Here is a 20,600-nt window from a genome sequence, read left to right as displayed (position 1 = left end):
TACTTTGAAAAACACGTCTATACGCGTACGATGAATGTTCCCAGACAGGATGTAGGTGGTGCACCTATTTATGGTAATAGTGATACATTGCATGTGTTCAACTATCCAGCCCGATTGCAAGGCAAACCCAAGAAACGGTTTCGAACTCCTAGAGAACGAAATACAATTCAGACATACTTTCTCCTGAATGTCCCCGAAATAGATCCGTTCATATCGTAAGCTTTTTGGGTTTCTTGATTACAACTTTTGTCTATATGTTATTATGTATTCGTGAAACTTATGTTTTTACTGTAGGATCTTTGACAACGAACTGAGGCAATTGAATCAACGTATTTCAGAGGTCGAGGTTGCTTCGCAGCTTCAAAGAACTTTATAACATGGTTCTACGAATATATATGTATTTGGTGTTGACATACAACTACTTTATTGCTATAGTAATATGGTATAATTATCTACTTCTTTATGTTATGCGGTGAATCAACACGCTTTGGATGAAATTTTTTGAGATTTTGCGCACTGCCCATTGGTGGAGGTTACCACATATCCAATTTGTTTCATCAACGGTTACCATTTCCACACTGAGATACACAGATCAAGCAGGTCGACTTATAACTGCAGGGTTTGTGTAGATGCTGGAGGGTTAGAGTATACAGAAATATTCAAGAAATTACGGAGGTTAAGTTTCATGCGCTACCTATAAAACGATGCATCTTCTTTTGTTGTAATTGGTTTGATCCAACTAGTAGTGGCAGAACAAAGAAGCATGAAAATTACAACTTGGTTGAGGTAAACAAACGGAAAACACTATTCACTTATGAAACTTTCATACTTGGGCTGCAAGCTAAGCAAGCCAGCTATATTTCATTCCCAAGTTTGAGAAAGGAAAAAGATGATTGGTTGGCTGTTTGTCGGGTGAAACCTCGAGGTTGGATTGAATTGGTAGATGGAGAAGTGTAACTCAACCGGAAACTGAGGCATACCAGGATCCAGTTGTTGAAGCGTGCATGATTGAAACCGTTAGAAGCGGGGAAGATATAAATTTGGTATCAATGGGTGGCGGAGTTGGTATACCCTTGCAAATGTCTGATGACTTTGATATGAAGGAAGATGTCTTTCTTGAGAAATCTAGTTCTGATACTCATTAGTTCAGATGATGATGTATCTTATGACTATGTTATAACTTTATAAGATTTAATCTTCTTTAAATTTTCTCATAATGCCGAACTATATTTAAGATTTCTCATAATGTACTTTCAATTGTAGATGTCCCATGGTCACAAATGTTGTTGTAGCAGGCGGAAACGCAAGAGGAGCAACAAGAGCCGAGTTTTTCTGAGACCCAAGTTGGAGAAGGGTCAAGTAAGAAAGGCATAACAATTTCAATATCTTTAAAGTTGTGCAAATATAAATAAAATTTATAACTATTCATTTTGCAGGTATGTCCCCAAATGCTACATTGGCCAGCAATACACAGGCTACCGCATCACATAAGTAAATTTTATAAGAATGCTATAGTTAAAGTTTTTTTTCTAGATTACATGAAGTTCTTATTCCAACAGATGTTGGAGATTCTCAAGCGGATATTGCTTTTGGAGATGATCCACGTGTCGAAGTGAGAGTCGAGTCGGGTGGGAGGTATGTTTTTGTCTATGATTCTTTTGCTAGCATTCAACTTGCTATTGTAGTATTAGTTTAAACTGTATAAAACTTTCAACATCTTCTGACCGCGTGATGCTTCGATTAAGTTCCGAGATGTTTTCAAATCAAAATTAATGAAGGAAACAAGTGGCTCTCCGTACCAGAAGATACACGCCGGTGGAATACAACTAAGATGAAGGTATGCCAATTAATTATGTGAATTTTTAACGTACTAATTTAGATTCACTTCCATTTCTTCTAACATCTTTGTATTGTGTATTCTAATCAATGTAGAAGTACATCAGGTGGGATCCGGCTCATGAGGAAAAGGTCCTACAGAAACTTAATACTAGAGCACAAGAGGCCTATAACAAGTGGATGCGTGATATTCAAGGCGGCGGAGATAGAACTGCACACAAGGTCATTCCCACTGCAGTGCTCGATGCATGGAAAAGAGCTTGGAGCTCTAATGATGCACAAAAAAGGTCAAAGACTGCCAAGAGTAATAGACGTTGGGACAATTTAGCAAATAATCCAGAGTCTATGCAATACCGGGAGATCACGCTCGTTCATGGAGAAGGCAAAAATTTTGGATAGTATTAATTTTACTAATATATAATTGTGTGTTCTTTTGGTTTGATATTCAATATGCAATGCAGAAACTCGAGAAATGGGAAACGTATGAGTGGGCTCACACGATGAAGCACGATAAAAAATCATAGTGTAACATAAAGGCTACCCGAGTAGCGGTATGAAAATTATATATTTTAAAGCACTATTTAAAGTATTGTATACAATTCATGAATATATTTGTATTTTTAGAATGGAATGAAACATATTGAAGAGGGGGATGTCCCAACTTGCGGACAATGACTATAGCAATGACTACCCAAGGGGGATCGTTGGCAACAACGGTGCCTACTGAACAATCATCGTTTAGCAGTGACGGTCGCAGCCCTACAGCTGAACCTACAGATATGGAACGCATAATGAGAATTGAACACAAGCAGCAGATTATGAAGGAACAAAATATGACCATCATGGAACAGTTGCGAAATATTCACGCTCACTTAGACCTTCGTGACCTGGACGGCGATACCGGTGCTCCCCCGATCGCGTGATGTATGTTTGCTTCATATTTTGTTTACTTTTGGAATTTTTTGAATTGATGGAATGTTTGCTTTTATTTTATGGCATTGGAGATGGATTTTATTTTGTATTACACAGTGCTTACTATTTGGATTGTTGAAATGATTTCTTATAATGTTAGTTTGTACTTGTTTGAGACAGGTGTACGAATTTAAAATAAATATATATTGTTAGTTTATAATTATTTTGGAAGTATAGGAATTTGAAATGAACTAGTGATGAAAATTTGTAATATGATTTGCGATGGATATTTGGGAAGGAATGAATTCCCTTGCAAATTTTGAATCAATTTGCAATGGATATTTGCGAAGGAATGAACTTCCTCGCAAATTTTGAATCAAATTGCGATGGATATTTGCGAAGGAATGAACTCCATCGCAAATTTCGAATCAATTTGTGAAGGAAAACTATATCTTCGCAAAATTCCTTCGCAAACATTTGCGAAGGAATCGATACCTCGCTAAATTTCATCGCAAACATTTGCGAGGGAATTTTTCCTCGGATCCAAATTAGTCAGCAGGTGTATTCCGATGACATGTATTCTTTCGCAACTTCCCTCGCTAACATGTTTTGCGAAGGAAATAATTTGATTTGCGAGGGAATTTTTCCCTCGCAAATCAAGATTTTTTTGTAGTGATATAAGAGAGATTTCAACATACAAATAAGATTACATTTTACTATTACAAAATTACAGAGAGAGAATAAAAGAAAATATATTTTTTCTTACGGTAGACAAAAATTTCAAAGGAAAATACGCAAACGAAGAAGTTCTGAGAATTTCATAGGAAACAAAAACATTTTAAGCAATGTATTAATCTAAATTTATTTCAATCATTGAGGGCTTTGTTATTCCTACCTTTTCTTCTTTCACGTTTCCCAAAAATTTAATTGGTTACCCCTATAAATTTAAATAAAATATTATTATTATACATATTTAATTCAAACACTCAAAAAATTTGAGTAAAACATTTCAATTATTTACGCATATTTCAAAAAGATAAAACGAAAAAAAAAATCAAATTTTAAATAATTATATATACTATATATATAAAATTCTAGGCCCTGCCAAAATTCTTTTTTGGCTCCACCTCTACATACACCTTGGAATACCCCAGAGTTAGAGCGGTGTTAGACTAACTTTCGTGGATGAGCCGGTGTCAGATCATCCAAGATTGAATATAGGTTAAATGTATTGAATGGACTACTCATGTCAACAATGTGCACATTTTTTTTTCGAATGTCTTACTGAAAGAACTTTATAGTTGCGCGTGAGTGAGGACAGAAACGCGCTGGAAGGACTCGTGTTGACCTGTGGGGCCAGTCTACAATTCCGACACGTCTGACTCTGCGTGGCTTGCGGGTCGGGGTGTCAAACACCTGCTGTTAAGTCCTAATGAAAAAGAATTTTTTTTATAATATTTTAAAAATCACAAATAAATTTTTATAAAACTTTAAAACCAGAAAAGTTTTCAACAAAATCAAAAAATCACATAAAAGATTTTTTTTGCGATCTTACATACTAACAATATCAATAATATCTCCGAACAAATAATAATAATAATATAATTATAATAATAATGTGCTAATCACTTAGGTTAAAAAGGGTACAAATATATATATATATATATATATTACTCCCACCATCTAACAAATGTGTTCATTCTTTTAAATACAAATAATAATATGAAGCTATACTTTTGTTTACTTTTTAGTTTTTATAGTAAAAAAATAGAAAACGTCGTATATGTTTTTACTTAAAAGAAAACCAAATTATTTTTAGGTAATAGAAAAAAAAAATGAACAGAAATTACAGAAAATATAAATTAACCGCAATATTGTTTTAGATTGCTCCTAAGATATTTTTTTATAAAAAAAATATAATATTAAATACTAATTATTTATTTATATTTTTTTCAAAACTTTAAAACTTTTCAAAAATTTCTATCTAAACGGAACCCAATGATGTTTTAAATGAAAAATAAATATTCACTCGTCCCAACATATTTTATTTACTACGTTTAAAAAAAAGTAATAATACATTAATAACAATTTACTTTTACAAATTTCTATCTAAACGGAGCCCAATGATGTTTGACAAACAATTTTTTCAAAATCTTTTAGTTTATTAAATAATTTAACTTTTTGACCAGTAAATCAACTAATCAGTATGATATTAGTGGGTGTAAATAATTGTCCATATTTTTCATTTTTTAATGTCTTTTTTGTCCGTAAGAGATAGTGTGATAGTATTAGGTGGACTCGTAATTAAACCGAAAGTTTACCTAGAATCCATCACCAGTAACCGCATATTTTTACGTCATAATAATAATAATAATAATAATAATAATAATAATAATAATAATAATACCAGAAATGGCAGCAATAACTAAGACATTAAACTACTTCACCAAATAAAGGAAGAAATTTAAGAACCAATTGATTGTAAGGACAAAATATCCAGCATCCCGACATAAAATAAATAAAATAAATAAATAAAATCCAGCATCTATTTTATTATTTATTTATTTATTTTTTTTTGCATGGCATTGCATTGCATGGAGAGACAAAACACAGTACATGACAATTTAATATAATATTGGCAATTCATATGATATTGTTTCTATCATTTAATTTTTTGCTGTCAAAAAATACTTTTATTTATTTATTTAATAGAAAAAACATATTATTTTTAAAATTATTATAAAAGATTAAAAAAATATATAACAAAGAATATTCACATATATTAAAATTTTTACCCAAAAATTTGAACACCCTTTTGAATGACAAATGAAGTTAAATTGAATAAATACACTAACTTGTTCCATATGTTCTTTTCTACGAACGTACGCAGGTCTTCATAAAATTGATCATACATTAAAGGCGGCTGTCATAATTTACCTTGCATAGGGTGTCTTGATTTTGACTTGAGTTTGAGATTTTGATTTTAAATAGTATTTTGATTTAATATTTTGTTAAAATAAATAATGTATTTTTAACGAGAACCGTAAATAATATATATTTTGATTTGAAATTATAAAAACACAAACAAATAGACAAATTAATGACTTATGCGGGTTGTCCTAAATGTAGTATTATTATGTCATAATCACTACTGTATGCAAGAAAATAAAATATATTGTTCGTCATAATATATATATATATATATATTGTTGAAGAATTATAGCCTACATGCAAATTGTTTTCTATTTGAGGTTCTAGAACGATGAAATGTAGAAAGTGAAATACTATAAGTTTTGATCCATTCAAGTTATCATATGGTGAAATTATTATGTTTATATATATAATATTAAGTATGTGTTTGTTTGGGGATTTGGATTTTGAGTTGGGATTTGAATAGTAAAAATTTTGAATTTGAATAGTTGTATGATGTGATATAAATAGGTGTTGATGTGATGTTTTGAATGTAAAATTAATTTTTAATATAATATAAAAAATAAAAAATAGATGTTTGATTTGATATTTTTTTTTTAGAAAAAATAGGATAAATAGTATAAATCCAATCCAATCCTCCGAAGAACACACATTTTGTAGAATGAGACTACCAGCACATTAATTGAGTTCCAACTACATATAATTTTCAAGGCTATAAAGTTGACAAGAACAACACACCTTCCCTTCTATAAAATACGTGTCACTTGGGACATAATTAAATGCCAATGTGCATATCCATCTTTATAAACTATAAGGGGCTCTTTGATTTAAAGATTTAACGAGATTTATGATAATTGGATTTTAAAATTCCATGAAATTCATATTTGGTTATAAATAAAATGATAGAAATTTAAAATGACGGAATTTAAAAAAGAGATTCAAAATTCTACAAATGAAGAATTTTTTTGTAATAAGAATACCTGTTATTTTTAAATCCTATTCTTTAAAATTTTGCTTTTTATTTTTATATCCTCTTATAAAAAGATAATATTATATATTATAAATATATTTATATAAAATAAAATTAAATAATTTTTAAATTAATTATTATTTAAATTATAGTATATTATTTTTTATGGTACAATATTTTTTAAATAAATTAATTAATTCATTATTTAAAATTATTATTAATTATAAATTTTATTTGAATTATAAAATTTTAGAGATGACAATTAGTCGGGTTCAGTCGGAACTGAGATTCATTCCGAATATATAATGTTAGATCCAAAACCCAAATTGAAACAGATTATACCGGATCCAACCGAAACTATACCTGGTAAAATTGGGATCCAAAAAATTCAACTTTTTTACAATTCTTAAATTTTAATTTAAAATTGTCATGCCGACATATATTAAAATGTATGTATTTTTTTTTTCAAAAATATCATAATAAAATAATGAATAAGTTAAACTCAAAAATTATTTTAAATATAATTATATTGTTAGAAATTATTTTTTCATATGTATAGTTGATATATTATTAATATATTACCCTGAACATGACCTAGACATAATACGCAAATATATAAACTAATGTATATTAATTATATTTAACAAATATATATATATATATATTTCACCATAATCCAACTTATAATCAAATACTCCCTCCATCCCACATACCATATCCACGTTGCCGTTTCTGCCCGTCCCACATACCATGTCACTTTCTTTTTTTAAAAAAAAATAATTACACACTTTAATCTCATTTTAAACTTTTTAATTTTATTTTTTTAAAAATTTTAATTAAACTAATTAGTTATTTTAGTCTTAATTTAGGATAATTATTTTCACTAATACATTCTTAATTATCTACTAATTACACCCCTTCTAAAATAAATATCGTATCTACAGTGTAGCAGACACGACATATGAGACGGAGGTAGTAATATTTAATTATTCAACAATAAAATTAAACTTCCAAATATAGAATGCAATCTAAACTTCTTAACAATGGGAAGAAAATGGACCAAGTATATATGAAAAGACTAGGGTAGTTGAAATCTATTAAATGAAAGAAGATATACAAAATATCTCATGATATTATTGTATTATTGATTTAGCCACACATTTTTGCTACTAATTCATGTCTTTCTTCTTGGCTCTTGCCCTCCAAATTTAGAGTAAATAAAATATTATCATGGGACCTTCCTACATTTAATACCTCATCTGTCACTACAATTTCCTTAAATGCATTAGTCTTAAGCATTTTGTAATGACACACAATACTACATGGTCTTTGTAGAAACATTATGTGTTGTGTATATCATTAACATGTGTTAATACTTATATATTTTATATTATATTGTCTTTAACATATGATATTGTCAATTCATATATTGCATTGTATTATATTATCGGAAATATAATTGTGTATTCTTTCTGTGTGCTCTACTAAGGTATATAATTTGTTTAGATCAATAGCGATATGTGTTACTCAGACTATTGTCATACCCTATTAGTATATATTACTCTCTCTGTCCGGCTCTGGTCTCATTTACCTTTTGCATCATTGTATAACATTAAGAATATTTTTATATTTGTATAATGTTTTGCACAAATATTATTATAAAAGTATTATAAAACACTAATATAAGTATTTTTGTCATTTTCTCTTAATTTGTACTAAGTTTTTAGATAATAATTAATATTCAAAGATCAATACAACAAAAAATAAATGTGACCCTTAGAGCCGGACGGATGTAGTATTATATTAACATAAACTTATGTTGTCTATTTATTTCTTATATGTTACCAATGTATATTTAGGGTGTGTTAGTTTGGGAGATTTTAAGGATTTTTACTATTACAAAAAAAAAATTCCCCTAAACAAATCATATTAAGTATTTATTTTTATTTTTTTATATTATATTAAAAATTAATTTTATATTCAAAATGTTACATCAAACAATATTATTTTAATTTAAAATTTTACTACTAAAAATTCAACCTACCAAACAAACACACCCTAACCGACCCCTTATCAAAATATCCCTTCAAATTTTCACCACATGGAATCATGCTATATATAGAACAATCTTCCTATGTTCTTCGACTCATTCAAGATACTACTATTATTTTAAGTTTCTTATCAAATTCACTTACTGAAAATGAGGGTTCATTACCTTGTTATAATAAGGCAGCTTTTTTTCCTATCTTTGTTTGCTTCTGTCAGCTTCTGTAAGACCACTGTCAGGACATCATCATCATCATCATACCATGTTGTTGGCACTGCAGAATGTGCTGACTGCAAGAAGAATAATTTTAAAACCAACCAAGCATTTGCAGGTCCTTTAATAATAATCTAAAACATATATAGCAGTATTCAAGTTAATCTTGAACTTACCATTTATGCATTGCATTGCAGGCCTTCGTGTGTCAATCGAGTGCAAGCTGAAGACAGGAGGAGGAGGAGAAATGAAAAGAGTTGCAATCAGTGAGCTCGATGAACATGGCAAGTTCAATGTCTCAATACCGGGAGAGATGGTGCATGAGAGTGGGCAGAAGCTAAAGCAGCAATGCTACGCACAGCTCCACAACGCGGCGGCGCTTCCATGCCCGGAGGCCTCCGAAATTGTGTTCAAGTCTCCACTCACTTTCGCACCTTCCAAAACGCTGCAATTCTCGGTTACTTTGTGCACTTCCAAATTCTTTTGGCCATTTTTCAACCCCAACCATCCCTGGTTTAGTCATCCATGGTTTACTACTCCTACCCCTGTCTACACCCCGCCGGTTTACACTCCTCCACCAGAAGTTCCGGTGAGCACACCACCACCGATAGAAGAACCGCTCCCTCCGCCGCCAATGGAAGTGCCACCTGTCAACGAGCCACCGGTAGAGCCACTTCCTCCGCCGCCAGTGGAATTGCCACCGACTAACCTTCCTCCAAAGCAACCATGCCCACCTACTGAGACACCGCCCGAATTGCCACCAAAGCATTCAGGTCCACCTACTAAGCCACCACCAGAATTGCCACCGCCAGAATTGCCACCACCAGAATTGCCACCGCCTAACCATACACCAAAGCATTCAGGTCCACCTACTAAGCCACCACCGGAATTGCCACCACCAGAATTGCCACCACCGGAATTGCCACCACCAGAACTGCCACCGCCAGAATTGCCACCACCAGAATTGCCACCGCCTAACCATACACCAAAGCATTCAGGTCCACCTACTAAGCCACCGCCAGAATTGCCACCACCGGAATTGCCACCACCGGAATTGCCACCACCTAACCATTCTCCAAAGAAACCATGCCCGCCTAATGAGCCACTAACTCCACCTGCTAATGAGACACCGGTGGAGCCGCTCCCTCCAGCCAACGAGCCACCAGTGCAGCCACTCCCACCACCTGTTCCAAGCTATACACCACATCCATTTTACAAGCATCCATGGATACCAACTCCTAGCCACCCTTAGTAGAGCCACTTCCTCTTCATCAAGAAATAAGAAATATCGTAGCCTGTGGTGTTTAATTTTCAAAAGAGTGCATACTATTAGCTGATAAATTTCATCTGTCAAATAATAAGACTTCCCCGTGTTCCAAGTGAGAAAGCTGCATTGAAATAGAATGCTTCTTGTACTGTTGCCTGAAACTCTGTGTTTGTGTATGTTCATTCTCTCTTGAGTGGAAAATTCAGATATCACTACACTTTCTTCCTTTTCAAAATCAAACTCTTCGAGTACTACAAAACCGGTGAACAAGAAGGGTTGATTCAAGTACTAAATGAATCACAGGTGCTGCTAATACAGATGAACATTATTAGGCTATGTTTACCATATTTGATTTGAAGTCTTTATACTGTAATTCATAACGCTGATACTGTTTAATCACCTGTAGTAAACAGGTCCTTATCGTAAACGGGGATTCGATCAACAAAAAAAAAAAAAAAAAAGATGAACATCCAAAAAGAAGAAACAAAAGAGGTGAGATAACGTTGTAAATTGCATCGTGTGTACAAGTAGTGCATGCACTGCATGGCACTTGCCTAGAACTATCATAACATTGCAGCACTCGATTTCACTAAGACATCTATGATGAGGCCTGAGATACAACATCTTTTGCATTCCATTGTTTCAATTTTATGTTTCAGAAGGCAAAAATAAAAAAAGGTTTTTATCTATTTATTGCTTCTTTATCTCTATTATCAACTTCTATGATTACTCTACTTTTATAGTTTTCTATTTATTTTGAAATGTCCTCCTATATAGGATTTTATTTTTTTTCTTTTTTTTTTTTTATTCCAATTAAGAACTCATTTTATTTCTCTTCTTTGATTTACAGTCTATACTTATAGTTCCTGTTCATGTTCAATGTTTTTGTAAGCCATCAATTCACCATTCTTATCTTATATAGTTAAAAATTGAAGACTACTTATAAATGTTACTTCATCCGTTTCCAAAAAATGTACTAAAACTTTTTGACACCAGTTTTAACGTGGATGTATTCCTTTTTTTCTTTTATAATAAAAAAAACCGTATTATGATTTTTTACTAAATAAATAATAATGGGTGTGTTTGTTCGAGTGATTTGATTTAATTTATACTATTCATAATTTTTTTTTTTCACAAAATATCAAATCAAATATTTATTTATTTTTTATATTAGATTAATAATTAATTTTACATTCGAAATATTATATCAATTCCTATTTATATCACATTAAATAACTACTTAAATTCAAAAATTTACTATTCAAATTAAAACACAATATCAAAATCCCAAAACAAACACACATACAGATAAAGAAAAAAAGGAAAAAAAATAGCACATTTTTTGGAGTATTTAGCATATATATATATATCGTATTTATTCTCATAATGGTTGTTAACAATTTTTTAGCCTTGTGCCATTAACAAAACAAAATAGATTCAATGGTAACTAGCATCTCCTGCTTCATCATCACCTTATGGCTGATGGGATCCAATCTCATGCATAGCTCTAAAAATTACTCCATATTTGTGAACCACCTAGTGTTACGGATCATCACGATTTCACCATATGGATTCAATTAATTACACTAACAAAAATGCAATATACTGATATATATCTTTTGGTTCCTCTTTCTCTGTAATTACAGAGGGAAGCAATGGAATCAAGGTAAAGCATGGTTCTGCATGTCATGTGGGATTCTTTAAATAGCTACCTATCTTTTAATTAATTTAAATTAGACTCCATTTGGATTAACTTTTAGCATGAGCTTCGACTTTTTTTTAAAAAGAAAAAAAAACATTTTGCATATTTTGCATCGACTTTTGTCCAAAAGCTGAAAAGTGTTTTACGAAGGTAGCTTCTGATATAAGCGAAAATAATTTTCAGTTAAAATTATTATTTTATCCTTAATAATAATAAATAAAATACTACAAGATAATATAAAAAATAATTAATTTATATATTATATTTTAATAAAATTTAAAAAATGTACTTATATTATTATTTTTAAATAATATATTATACTTGAATTGAAATTTAAAATTATAATTGAGATATTAAATTTAAAGAATAGTATATAAACTTTTTTAATTATACTAAAATTATTAAATATAATTTATAAAATTTTATAATAAATTGTAAAATACAAATAATTTAATATTAAATTGTAATTTTATTTTTAATTTATATATTATTCTTCAATTAATATTTTAAAATATAAAAACCATATTTTAAAAAATATATTTTTTATATTTTAATTTAAAATATAATTAATAAAATTTAAAAATAATTATAATTTTTTTATAGAAAGATGCAATTATATTAGCATGTCCTTTGATTATTAAAAATACTTTTAACTCTATTACATCCAAAAAAAAATTATGAAAAGCTTTTTTTATAATAATCCATTCAAACACAAAATCGAAATGGTTTTACTTTTGACTTTTACTTATTTTTTAAGTCAATCTAAATTGCCCAGAGAACTAGAGTTGAAATTGTAAAGTTTGAGATAAAATTGGTGCAGTTGAAGCATATTGAATGAAGATAAAGCATATGAATATCCCTTGATGCTAAGCCTTTTAGCATCCACTATTTTCCTCCTAACTGCAGATTTTCTGTCCATCTGTTATTAGGGTTTTTGCTTGAGTAAATGATCAATGGGGCCTAACCTCATGTGCTAACATTTAAGATTTGTCTCTGTCGGTACGATTCACCTATCAAATATCACTTCAAGTTTACCAACTAGACTCATTATATATAGAGCACAAACTTGCCTTGCTTTTCAACACATTCAAAATTATATCAAAAGCATATCTACAAATTAAAGAAATTTAAAGTGTAGATATACATTTTGAGTAAAAAATACCTTTTCAGTTGTTCTATTTTCGAGAGTTGTCCAACAAGCTCTGAATAAATTGAGTCCAATGAGGGTTCATTCCCTTAGTTTCTTCTTGTTGTCTTTGTTGGTTGTTGCAGGATTCTGTAATGCAGATGAACCGTCATTCCAAGTTCTCGGAAAGGCAGGATGTGCCGACTGCGAGAAATACAATTTTAAGAACAGTCAGTCATTTTCAGGTACTTCAAATATTCAGAGAACAAGTGCAATTTTAAGAATAGTCAAGTCGTGAACATAAAATGTATTTTCATATAAGACTTGGTTGATTAAAACTACTAAGCATTGTAGGACTTCATGTGACAATTGACTGCAAGCTCAAAAATGGGGACATGAAAAGAGTTGGCGCCGGTGATCTTGATGAACACGCCGAATTCAAGATTTCTCTTCCGCGAGATATTGTGCATGAAAATGGAGAAAAACTCACAGAGAATTGCTATGCCAAGCTCCACAATAATGCTGCAGCTATACCATCACCATGCCCTGCACCTGCACAGAATGGCCTTGAGGCATCACATATTGTGTTCAAGGCACAAAACACTTTTGCACCCGCTCAAGTCTTACAGTTCTCTGCTGCATTGTGCAATTCCAAATTCTTCTGGCCCTTTTTCAACCCCAACCATCCCTGGTTTAGAAACTTGGGTCATCCATGGTTTCTTCCTCCACCTGTTAACAATCCTACACCAGTTCCTTCACCCCAAGATCCTGGATACACCCCACCTGTTGTTACACCACAGCCACCAATCAAAGCGCCTCTACCACCACCTCAAGTTCCTGCTCTTACACCCCCTGTTGTGCCACTACCTCCACCTTCAGTCCCCACCTACATACCACCAGTTCACACTCCACCAATTAACAATCCTCCTAAGAAGCCATGCCCACCCACCCAACCTCAGCCACCTAACAATGAGCCACCAGTGCACCCCCTCCCTCCACCTGTTCACTATAAGTCAAAACCACCAGTTCACACTCCACCAGTTAACAATCCTCCTAAGAAGCCATGCACACCCACCCAACCACAGCCACCTAACAATGAGCCACCAGTGCACCCCCTCCCTCCACCTGTTTACTATAAGCCAAAACCACCAGCTCATAAGCCTCCTAAGAAGCCATGCCCGGAGCCACCAGTGGAGCCACTCCCTCCACCTGTTCCAGTATATAAACCGAAGCCACCTGCACACCAACCACCTAAACACCCTCTTCCACCACATGTTCCAGTCTACAAGCCAAAGCCACCTGTTCATCAGCCACCAAAACAGCCTGTTCCTGAACCACCAGTGGAACCACTCCCTCCACCGGTTCCAGTCTATAAGCCAAAGCCACCAGTTCATAATTATCCTAAGAAGCCATGCCCACCCAAAAATACAGAGCCACCAGTGCACTACCCTCCTATCAAGCCTGTGCCACCAGTGCACAACCCTCCTAATGAGCCGGAGCCCCCCATAGTAAAACCATTTCATCCACCAGTTCCTGTTCACCTATCACCACCAATGAAAAAGAAACCTTGTCCTCCTATTACGGATCCTCATCCATGATCCACATAGTGTGTAGTGCGCATTGTCACCAGTTGCTAAAATCCCATATATCACAATAAAAATTTCTCCAGTCTCCATGAGAGAAAGTTGTGTGCAAAACAGAAACAATGTCAGCAATGAATTGGGGAAGTGAATCCCAGTCTATTGTTTGTCCTGTTGCTTGAACTTAGCATCTATGTATTTATTGTCTCAGTTGAGTTGAAATCAGATGCTTACATTTCTTTCCTTTTTCCAAGATGAAACTCTTTTCTTGCATTTCAATAAACAGATTAGGTAACTGAATAGCCATACAGATCATAAGTCAGAACGAATTTACACATATATATGTATATGGATACACATATATACATATTTCAGTATGCAAACAGGAAAATTAATGATGACCAAATACAGGCAATGCCATCCGAATGAATACACGTAGCAGAATAACCATAAAAGAATGAAGACAAATCAAGCATTGAGCTATTGGTCCTGGTAATGAAAACCCAGTGTCTTCCAGGATATTAATTGCACCATGTGAAACAACTCAACTACTGTCAGCCATGGCATATCCTGCTTCATCATAACTCCATAATTAAATAACAAAAACTGTCATCTGGACAGAATCTTTAATCATATCAAACAACCAAATTTTCCACATACATACGCTACAACTAAAAATTAAATAAATAATATTCTCACAAGCAAGCAACCGCGCATATACATAATTCAATCCTTTCGCATTAAACTATCCGCACGATTTTTAGAGTTCAATCAGTTCTTGCAAAAGGATTTAACAGCGCCAACATACAACATACGCATGCCGGCAGTTCAAAGAACAATCTATGAGTTCATAAATCATATCAAACAACAAAATTCAAAATTCTCCGCATACATACACTATAACCCAAAAGAAAATCTCACAAGCAAGCAACCGCGCATATATATAATTCAATAATTTCGCATTAAACTAGCCGATCCATTTTTAGAGTTCAACCAGTTCCTGCAGAAGGGCTGAACAGCGGCAACATGCAAACATACGCATGCCGCCAATAGTTCAAATAACAATCTATGAGTTCTCAAATTAGGAAATCAGACATTGTTAAGTGTTCGGACTCTGATTGTGTAGAGAAATGCGCTTGATTGAACCAAACCGCTATCGATCTTACCTCCTAATGAAGGCCCTCCAAATGAAATTTAGATCACAGTTACTGGACCTTTGGAGAACAATTGGGATTTTTATATCTTGGGCTACTTCACATTCTAAAGAGGCCCATAAATATACTGCAATTTAAAATCAACACGGAAAAAATAAAAGTATGTATTTGAAAAAACAAATTACTTGGCAGGTTTTAACTTTATTTTATTATTTCTAAATTTTTTTATTTAAAAATATTAAATCAAATATTTATTTTTTATTTTTTTATTTATTTTATTACATATAAATTTATATTTATATTTAAAATATTGCATCAACACATATTTATATTACATTAAATAATAATTTTAATTTAAAAATTTTATTACTCAAAATCAAAATTCAAAATCAAAACTTTACCTGTAAAGTCACTCTAAATATTTTATATTATCTTCATCCCAAATCGTTTAAGGGTGCGTATACTATGCAAGATTATGATAGGTAATAACAAGTTTTTCTTTTTTATAATTGAGGAATCTGCAGTCGCTGGCAAGTATGTTCTGAGTAAATTCTCGGTCAAACTCAATAGCATGCGAACTAGACTGACAAGGCACGTCACATTAAACTTGCTATATGTAGCAAGCAATGTGAGTGTGAAAAAGGAGAAGAGTAAAATATTGGTCTTGTCCCACTTGGGAAGAATAACCACCATCTCCTTATATGTACTTAGTCACATTTATTGTTCAATTGGGATTGGATTAGATATGATATTGACTTGGGTTTGGGCTTTGACTTGGGCTTGAGATTGGGCATATATATAGTCTAGATTGGGCCTTGAGGCCATGGTGTCTCGTCGGTCAGGGTCAATCGCAGAAAATCCAATTAATTTAAAATTTTACTTTATCTGATTAATTTATTTTGACAGTTTTAAATTTAATCGAATAAAGCAAAATTGTTTGCAACAAACATTGCAACGTGTGGAGGCGGTTACGGTTTTAGTGGTCACGTGATATTTTCAATCATCCTCTTCTTAAATTAAAGAACTTAGCCAACAATTCATATAACATGAATCAATTCCTAAAGTACACTACACTTTTACTCTCTCATTTTTATGTTTTTCTTTTCAATTTCCTCCAAAAACTTCCTAAGATTTTCTTTGTTCGGTTCGTGGTGGGATCGTCAATCCCTAATTTATTCGTTTTATCTTGGGAAGCAACCGATGGCGGGCCGAATTTGCTTTAAGGAGATCGTGTGCAACGCAAAACTCAAATTTGTTCTTAATCAGATATGTTATCTGATTTCGAATTGAGCATCTCGATTTTCAATAATATTTTCGAATAACAATCTTGAAGCAAATTTCCCGTGTGAAAATCTTAGATGGCTGACAGAATTCCCTTGATTCTCGATCAAATTACGGCTGCCCAGAACGTACCTGATGACGAAGGAATGATCAACGTTGTGCGCGATGGAGGTGAAAGAAATCAAAACGATGACTTTCAAATTGGTGCATACGAGGATGAGAACAAAGAGGTGAACTCCAGCGAATCGCACACTCCCTCCGTTCCAGAATCGCAACCACCCCACACAACTGGTGACGCCACTGAAATAGCTGCTGCCAGGCATGAAGCGTGCGAGGCGGCCATGAGGCTGCTTCTGTGGAAAAGGCTGCGAAGGCAACGTACGAACAAGCCTTCAAGGCCGCGATGGAGGGGGCGTAGCCTATTGCTGCAACCTCCAACCAGCCTGTTGTTGAATTACATAAACGACATCCTGTTGATGCCCGACTAAAATAGCTTGCTTCTGTTCTACCTCGTCCGTAACGTATGGCTGTAGGACTTGTGCAGGGTCTCATTGCCTCTGCCCAACAACAACTAGACGAGTTGGAGGGTATACAACCTATTATTGTTATGGACCATGTAATGCAGTCTGTTGCTGCAACTTTCAGGTAGCCTGTTGTTGCGGCAGCCGATAAGCTAGAAAAATTCAATGGGAAGAATTTTAAAATATAGCAGCAGAAGATGTTGTTTTATCTGACCACGCTGAATTTGGCAGATTGGTTGACGGGGGATGCACCTTTTGTGCCTGAAGGATCCCTGGAAGAACAAAAAGCACAAATTCTGAATGTCTGGAACCGTTCAGACTTTATGTGCAAAAATTATGTACTAAACGGCTTGAGCGACACCCTGTAGGGTGTCTATCGGTATGCGTTAATGGCTAAGCAACTGTGGGAGACGCTGGAGAAAAAGTACATAACCGAGGATACTGGTGCAAAGAAATTTATCGTCGGACGGTTTCTGGATTTCAAAATGGTCGATGGAAAAAGCGTTACAAAACAGCTTGATGCGTTTTAGCTGATTTTGCATGAGTTCCAGGCCGAGGGGATGGAGCTGAGTGAAGTTTTCCAAGTGGCGACGATAATTGAAAAATTTCCACATAGTTGGGGTGATTTCAAAATTTACTTAAAACACGAACACAAGGAAATGGATATGGTGAGATTGATTAATCGTCTTCAAACTGAAGATGAGTATAGATCGAACCTGGAAAGCAAAGGACATCTGATACTCGGCAGAAAGGCCAATGTCGTCGAGCACAAAGGCCAAGGCTCTCGTTCTAAGACAGCTCCGAGGAACAATTAGCAGCTTGGAAAGAACTGGAAGCCAACGGACAAGGGAAACGAGAAGCTGAAGCCATCTCGCAGCGTTAAAAAGGAAAAGAAGTACCTTCAAAGGTAACTGTTTTAATTGCGGAAATGTCGGACACCGTTCGATAGACTTCAAGGCGCCGAAAAGTAAAAAAGAGACGAATCAAGCACACGTCGTTACTAAAGATGAAAAGCCATTCGACCTGACATGTGTTGTCTCTGAGGCAAATCTGGTGGGATTAAACAAGAAACAGTGGTGGCTCAACACGGGAGCAACACACCATATCTGCATGGACAGGAATCAGTTCTCATCATTCAAGCATATCGAAGGAGAAACGATGTACATGGGGAATGCTGCTCATGCTGATGTCAAGGGAAGAGGAAAGATGTTTCTGAAGATGATGTCTGGAAGAGCTGTGACGCTAACCAATGTCCTCTGCGTGCCAGTGATGACGAAAAACCTGGTCTCGGGGACATTTTTGATGAAACACGCCTTTAATATTAATATGAATTGTGATAATTTTGTTTTGCATAAAGTAGGAGTGTATGTGGGTAAAGGTTATGTGGAGGATGGACTTCTTGAATGTTGTATTATGACTGTCATTGAAAATAATAATAATAATAATAATAATAATAATAATAATAATAATAATAATAATAATAATAATAATAATAAGTCTGTTGCTTAAATTTTTTAGTCCTCTACTTTATGGCATAGTCGATTGGGTCATGTTAATTATGATTCAATTCGTTGATTAATTAACCTGAACCACATTCCGAAATTCGAATGAAATATACACAAATGTGAAATTTATGTTGAAGCAAAACAAACTAGATCGTCTTTCCAAACTATTCATCGTGAAACTGAACCACTCGAATTGAATCATAGTGATGTATGCAATCTGAAAAGTGTACAAACGCGTGGTGGTAATAAATATTTTATCACATTTATTGATGATTGTACAAAATATTGTTATGTTTACTTGCTTAAGAGCAAAGACGAGGCATTAAGTAAATTTTTTTTGTACAAAAATGAAGTGGAAAACCAACTTAACAAACGGATTAAATGAATTCGAAGTGACGAAGATGGAGAATATGAAACTCTGTTCGGTGATTTTTGTGCACAAAATAGAATAATTCACGAAGTAACTCCACTTTACTCACCTCAATCAAACGGCGTTGTTGAATTCAAAAATTGCACATTAAAAGAAATAGAATGCGATGTTGTTAAGTTGTGGATTACCCCAAAACATGTGTGGGGAGGCAATTTTAAGCAATAATTATCTAGTTAACTCAATAATTCGGAGAAAGATGGAGAAGACCCCTTATGAGCTTTGGAAATGTCGAAAACCATCTTACAAACACCTTCGAGTGTGAGGGTGTCTAGCTAACGTAGTGGTGCCAGCTCCCAACGTGTGAGAATCGGTCCCAAGACAATGGACTCTATTTTCATAGGATATGCACATAACAATACTGCCTATCAATTCTTGGTATTCAATTCGGATATTCCAAAGATTACGATAATGGAATCAAAGAATACATCATTCTTTGAAAATGTGTTCCCTGCAAAGGCAAGCACTGAACCTAGTTCGGTCAACCGAGAACACGAAACTGTGGACTAAAATCGAATGGAATTTATGAATCTGAATCCGAACCAGGTCAGGAACCTGAGCTCAAAAGAAACAAACGAGCACGAGTTAGAAAAGTCATTTGGAAATAAATATTTTACTTACCTCCTTGAAAACGAGCTTCAAACATATGCTGAGGCGATGGGATCTGCTGAAGCGCCTCTGTGGCAAGAAGCTGTAAAAAGTAAAATTGATTATATTCTTCATAATCACACTTGGGAACTTGTTGATCTCCCACCTGGTTTGAAACTTTTTGGATCAAAGTGGATATTCAAGATAAAATTAAAATCAGACGGTACAATAGACAAATACAAGGCTAGACTTGTAATCAAATGCTACAGACAACGAGAAGACCTAGATTACTTTGACACATATTCTCCTATCACGAGGATAACATCCATTAGGATGATCTTTGCGATAGACGCTCTGCGGAATCTTGAGGTACATCAAATGGATGTAAAAAAGGCCTTCTTAAATGGAGATCTTGATGAAGAGATCTACATGGAACAACCGGAAGGGTTTACAATTTCAGGAAAGGAAAAGAAAGTCTGTAAACTTTTTGAAATCACTGTATAGACTTAAACATGCTCCAAAGAAATGACATGTGAAATT

The 20,600-nt window shown here is 33.7% G+C and overlaps 2 protein-coding genes across 2 annotated transcripts; both read left to right on the top strand.

Annotated features, from left to right (window-relative positions):
• Positions 1-8,785: 8,785 nt before the first annotated feature.
• LOC127251786 (early nodulin-75-like) lies at positions 8,786-10,388 on the top strand. Its single transcript, XM_051275661.1, has 2 exons — positions 8,786-9,027; positions 9,107-10,388. The coding sequence occupies exons 1-2, from the start codon at positions 8,850-8,852 to the stop codon at positions 10,159-10,161; spliced, it is 1,233 nt and encodes a 410-aa protein (XP_051131618.1). The 5' UTR covers positions 8,786-8,849; the 3' UTR covers positions 10,162-10,388.
• A 2,584-nt stretch (positions 10,389-12,972) lies between these two features.
• On the top strand, positions 12,973-14,837 carry LOC127252111 (proline-rich protein 4-like). Its single transcript, XM_051276151.1, has 2 exons — positions 12,973-13,249; positions 13,359-14,837. The coding sequence occupies exons 1-2, from the start codon at positions 13,099-13,101 to the stop codon at positions 14,600-14,602; spliced, it is 1,395 nt and encodes a 464-aa protein (XP_051132108.1). The 5' UTR covers positions 12,973-13,098; the 3' UTR covers positions 14,603-14,837.
• Positions 14,838-20,600: the final 5,763 nt, after the last annotated feature.

Source organism: Andrographis paniculata, unplaced genomic scaffold, assembly GCF_009805555.1.
Source record: "Andrographis paniculata isolate CXL003 unplaced genomic scaffold, ASM980555v1 Contig12END, whole genome shotgun sequence".
Taxonomy (NCBI): domain Eukaryota; kingdom Viridiplantae; phylum Streptophyta; class Magnoliopsida; order Lamiales; family Acanthaceae; genus Andrographis; species Andrographis paniculata.
This window is presented reverse-complemented; position numbering and strand designations above follow the sequence as displayed.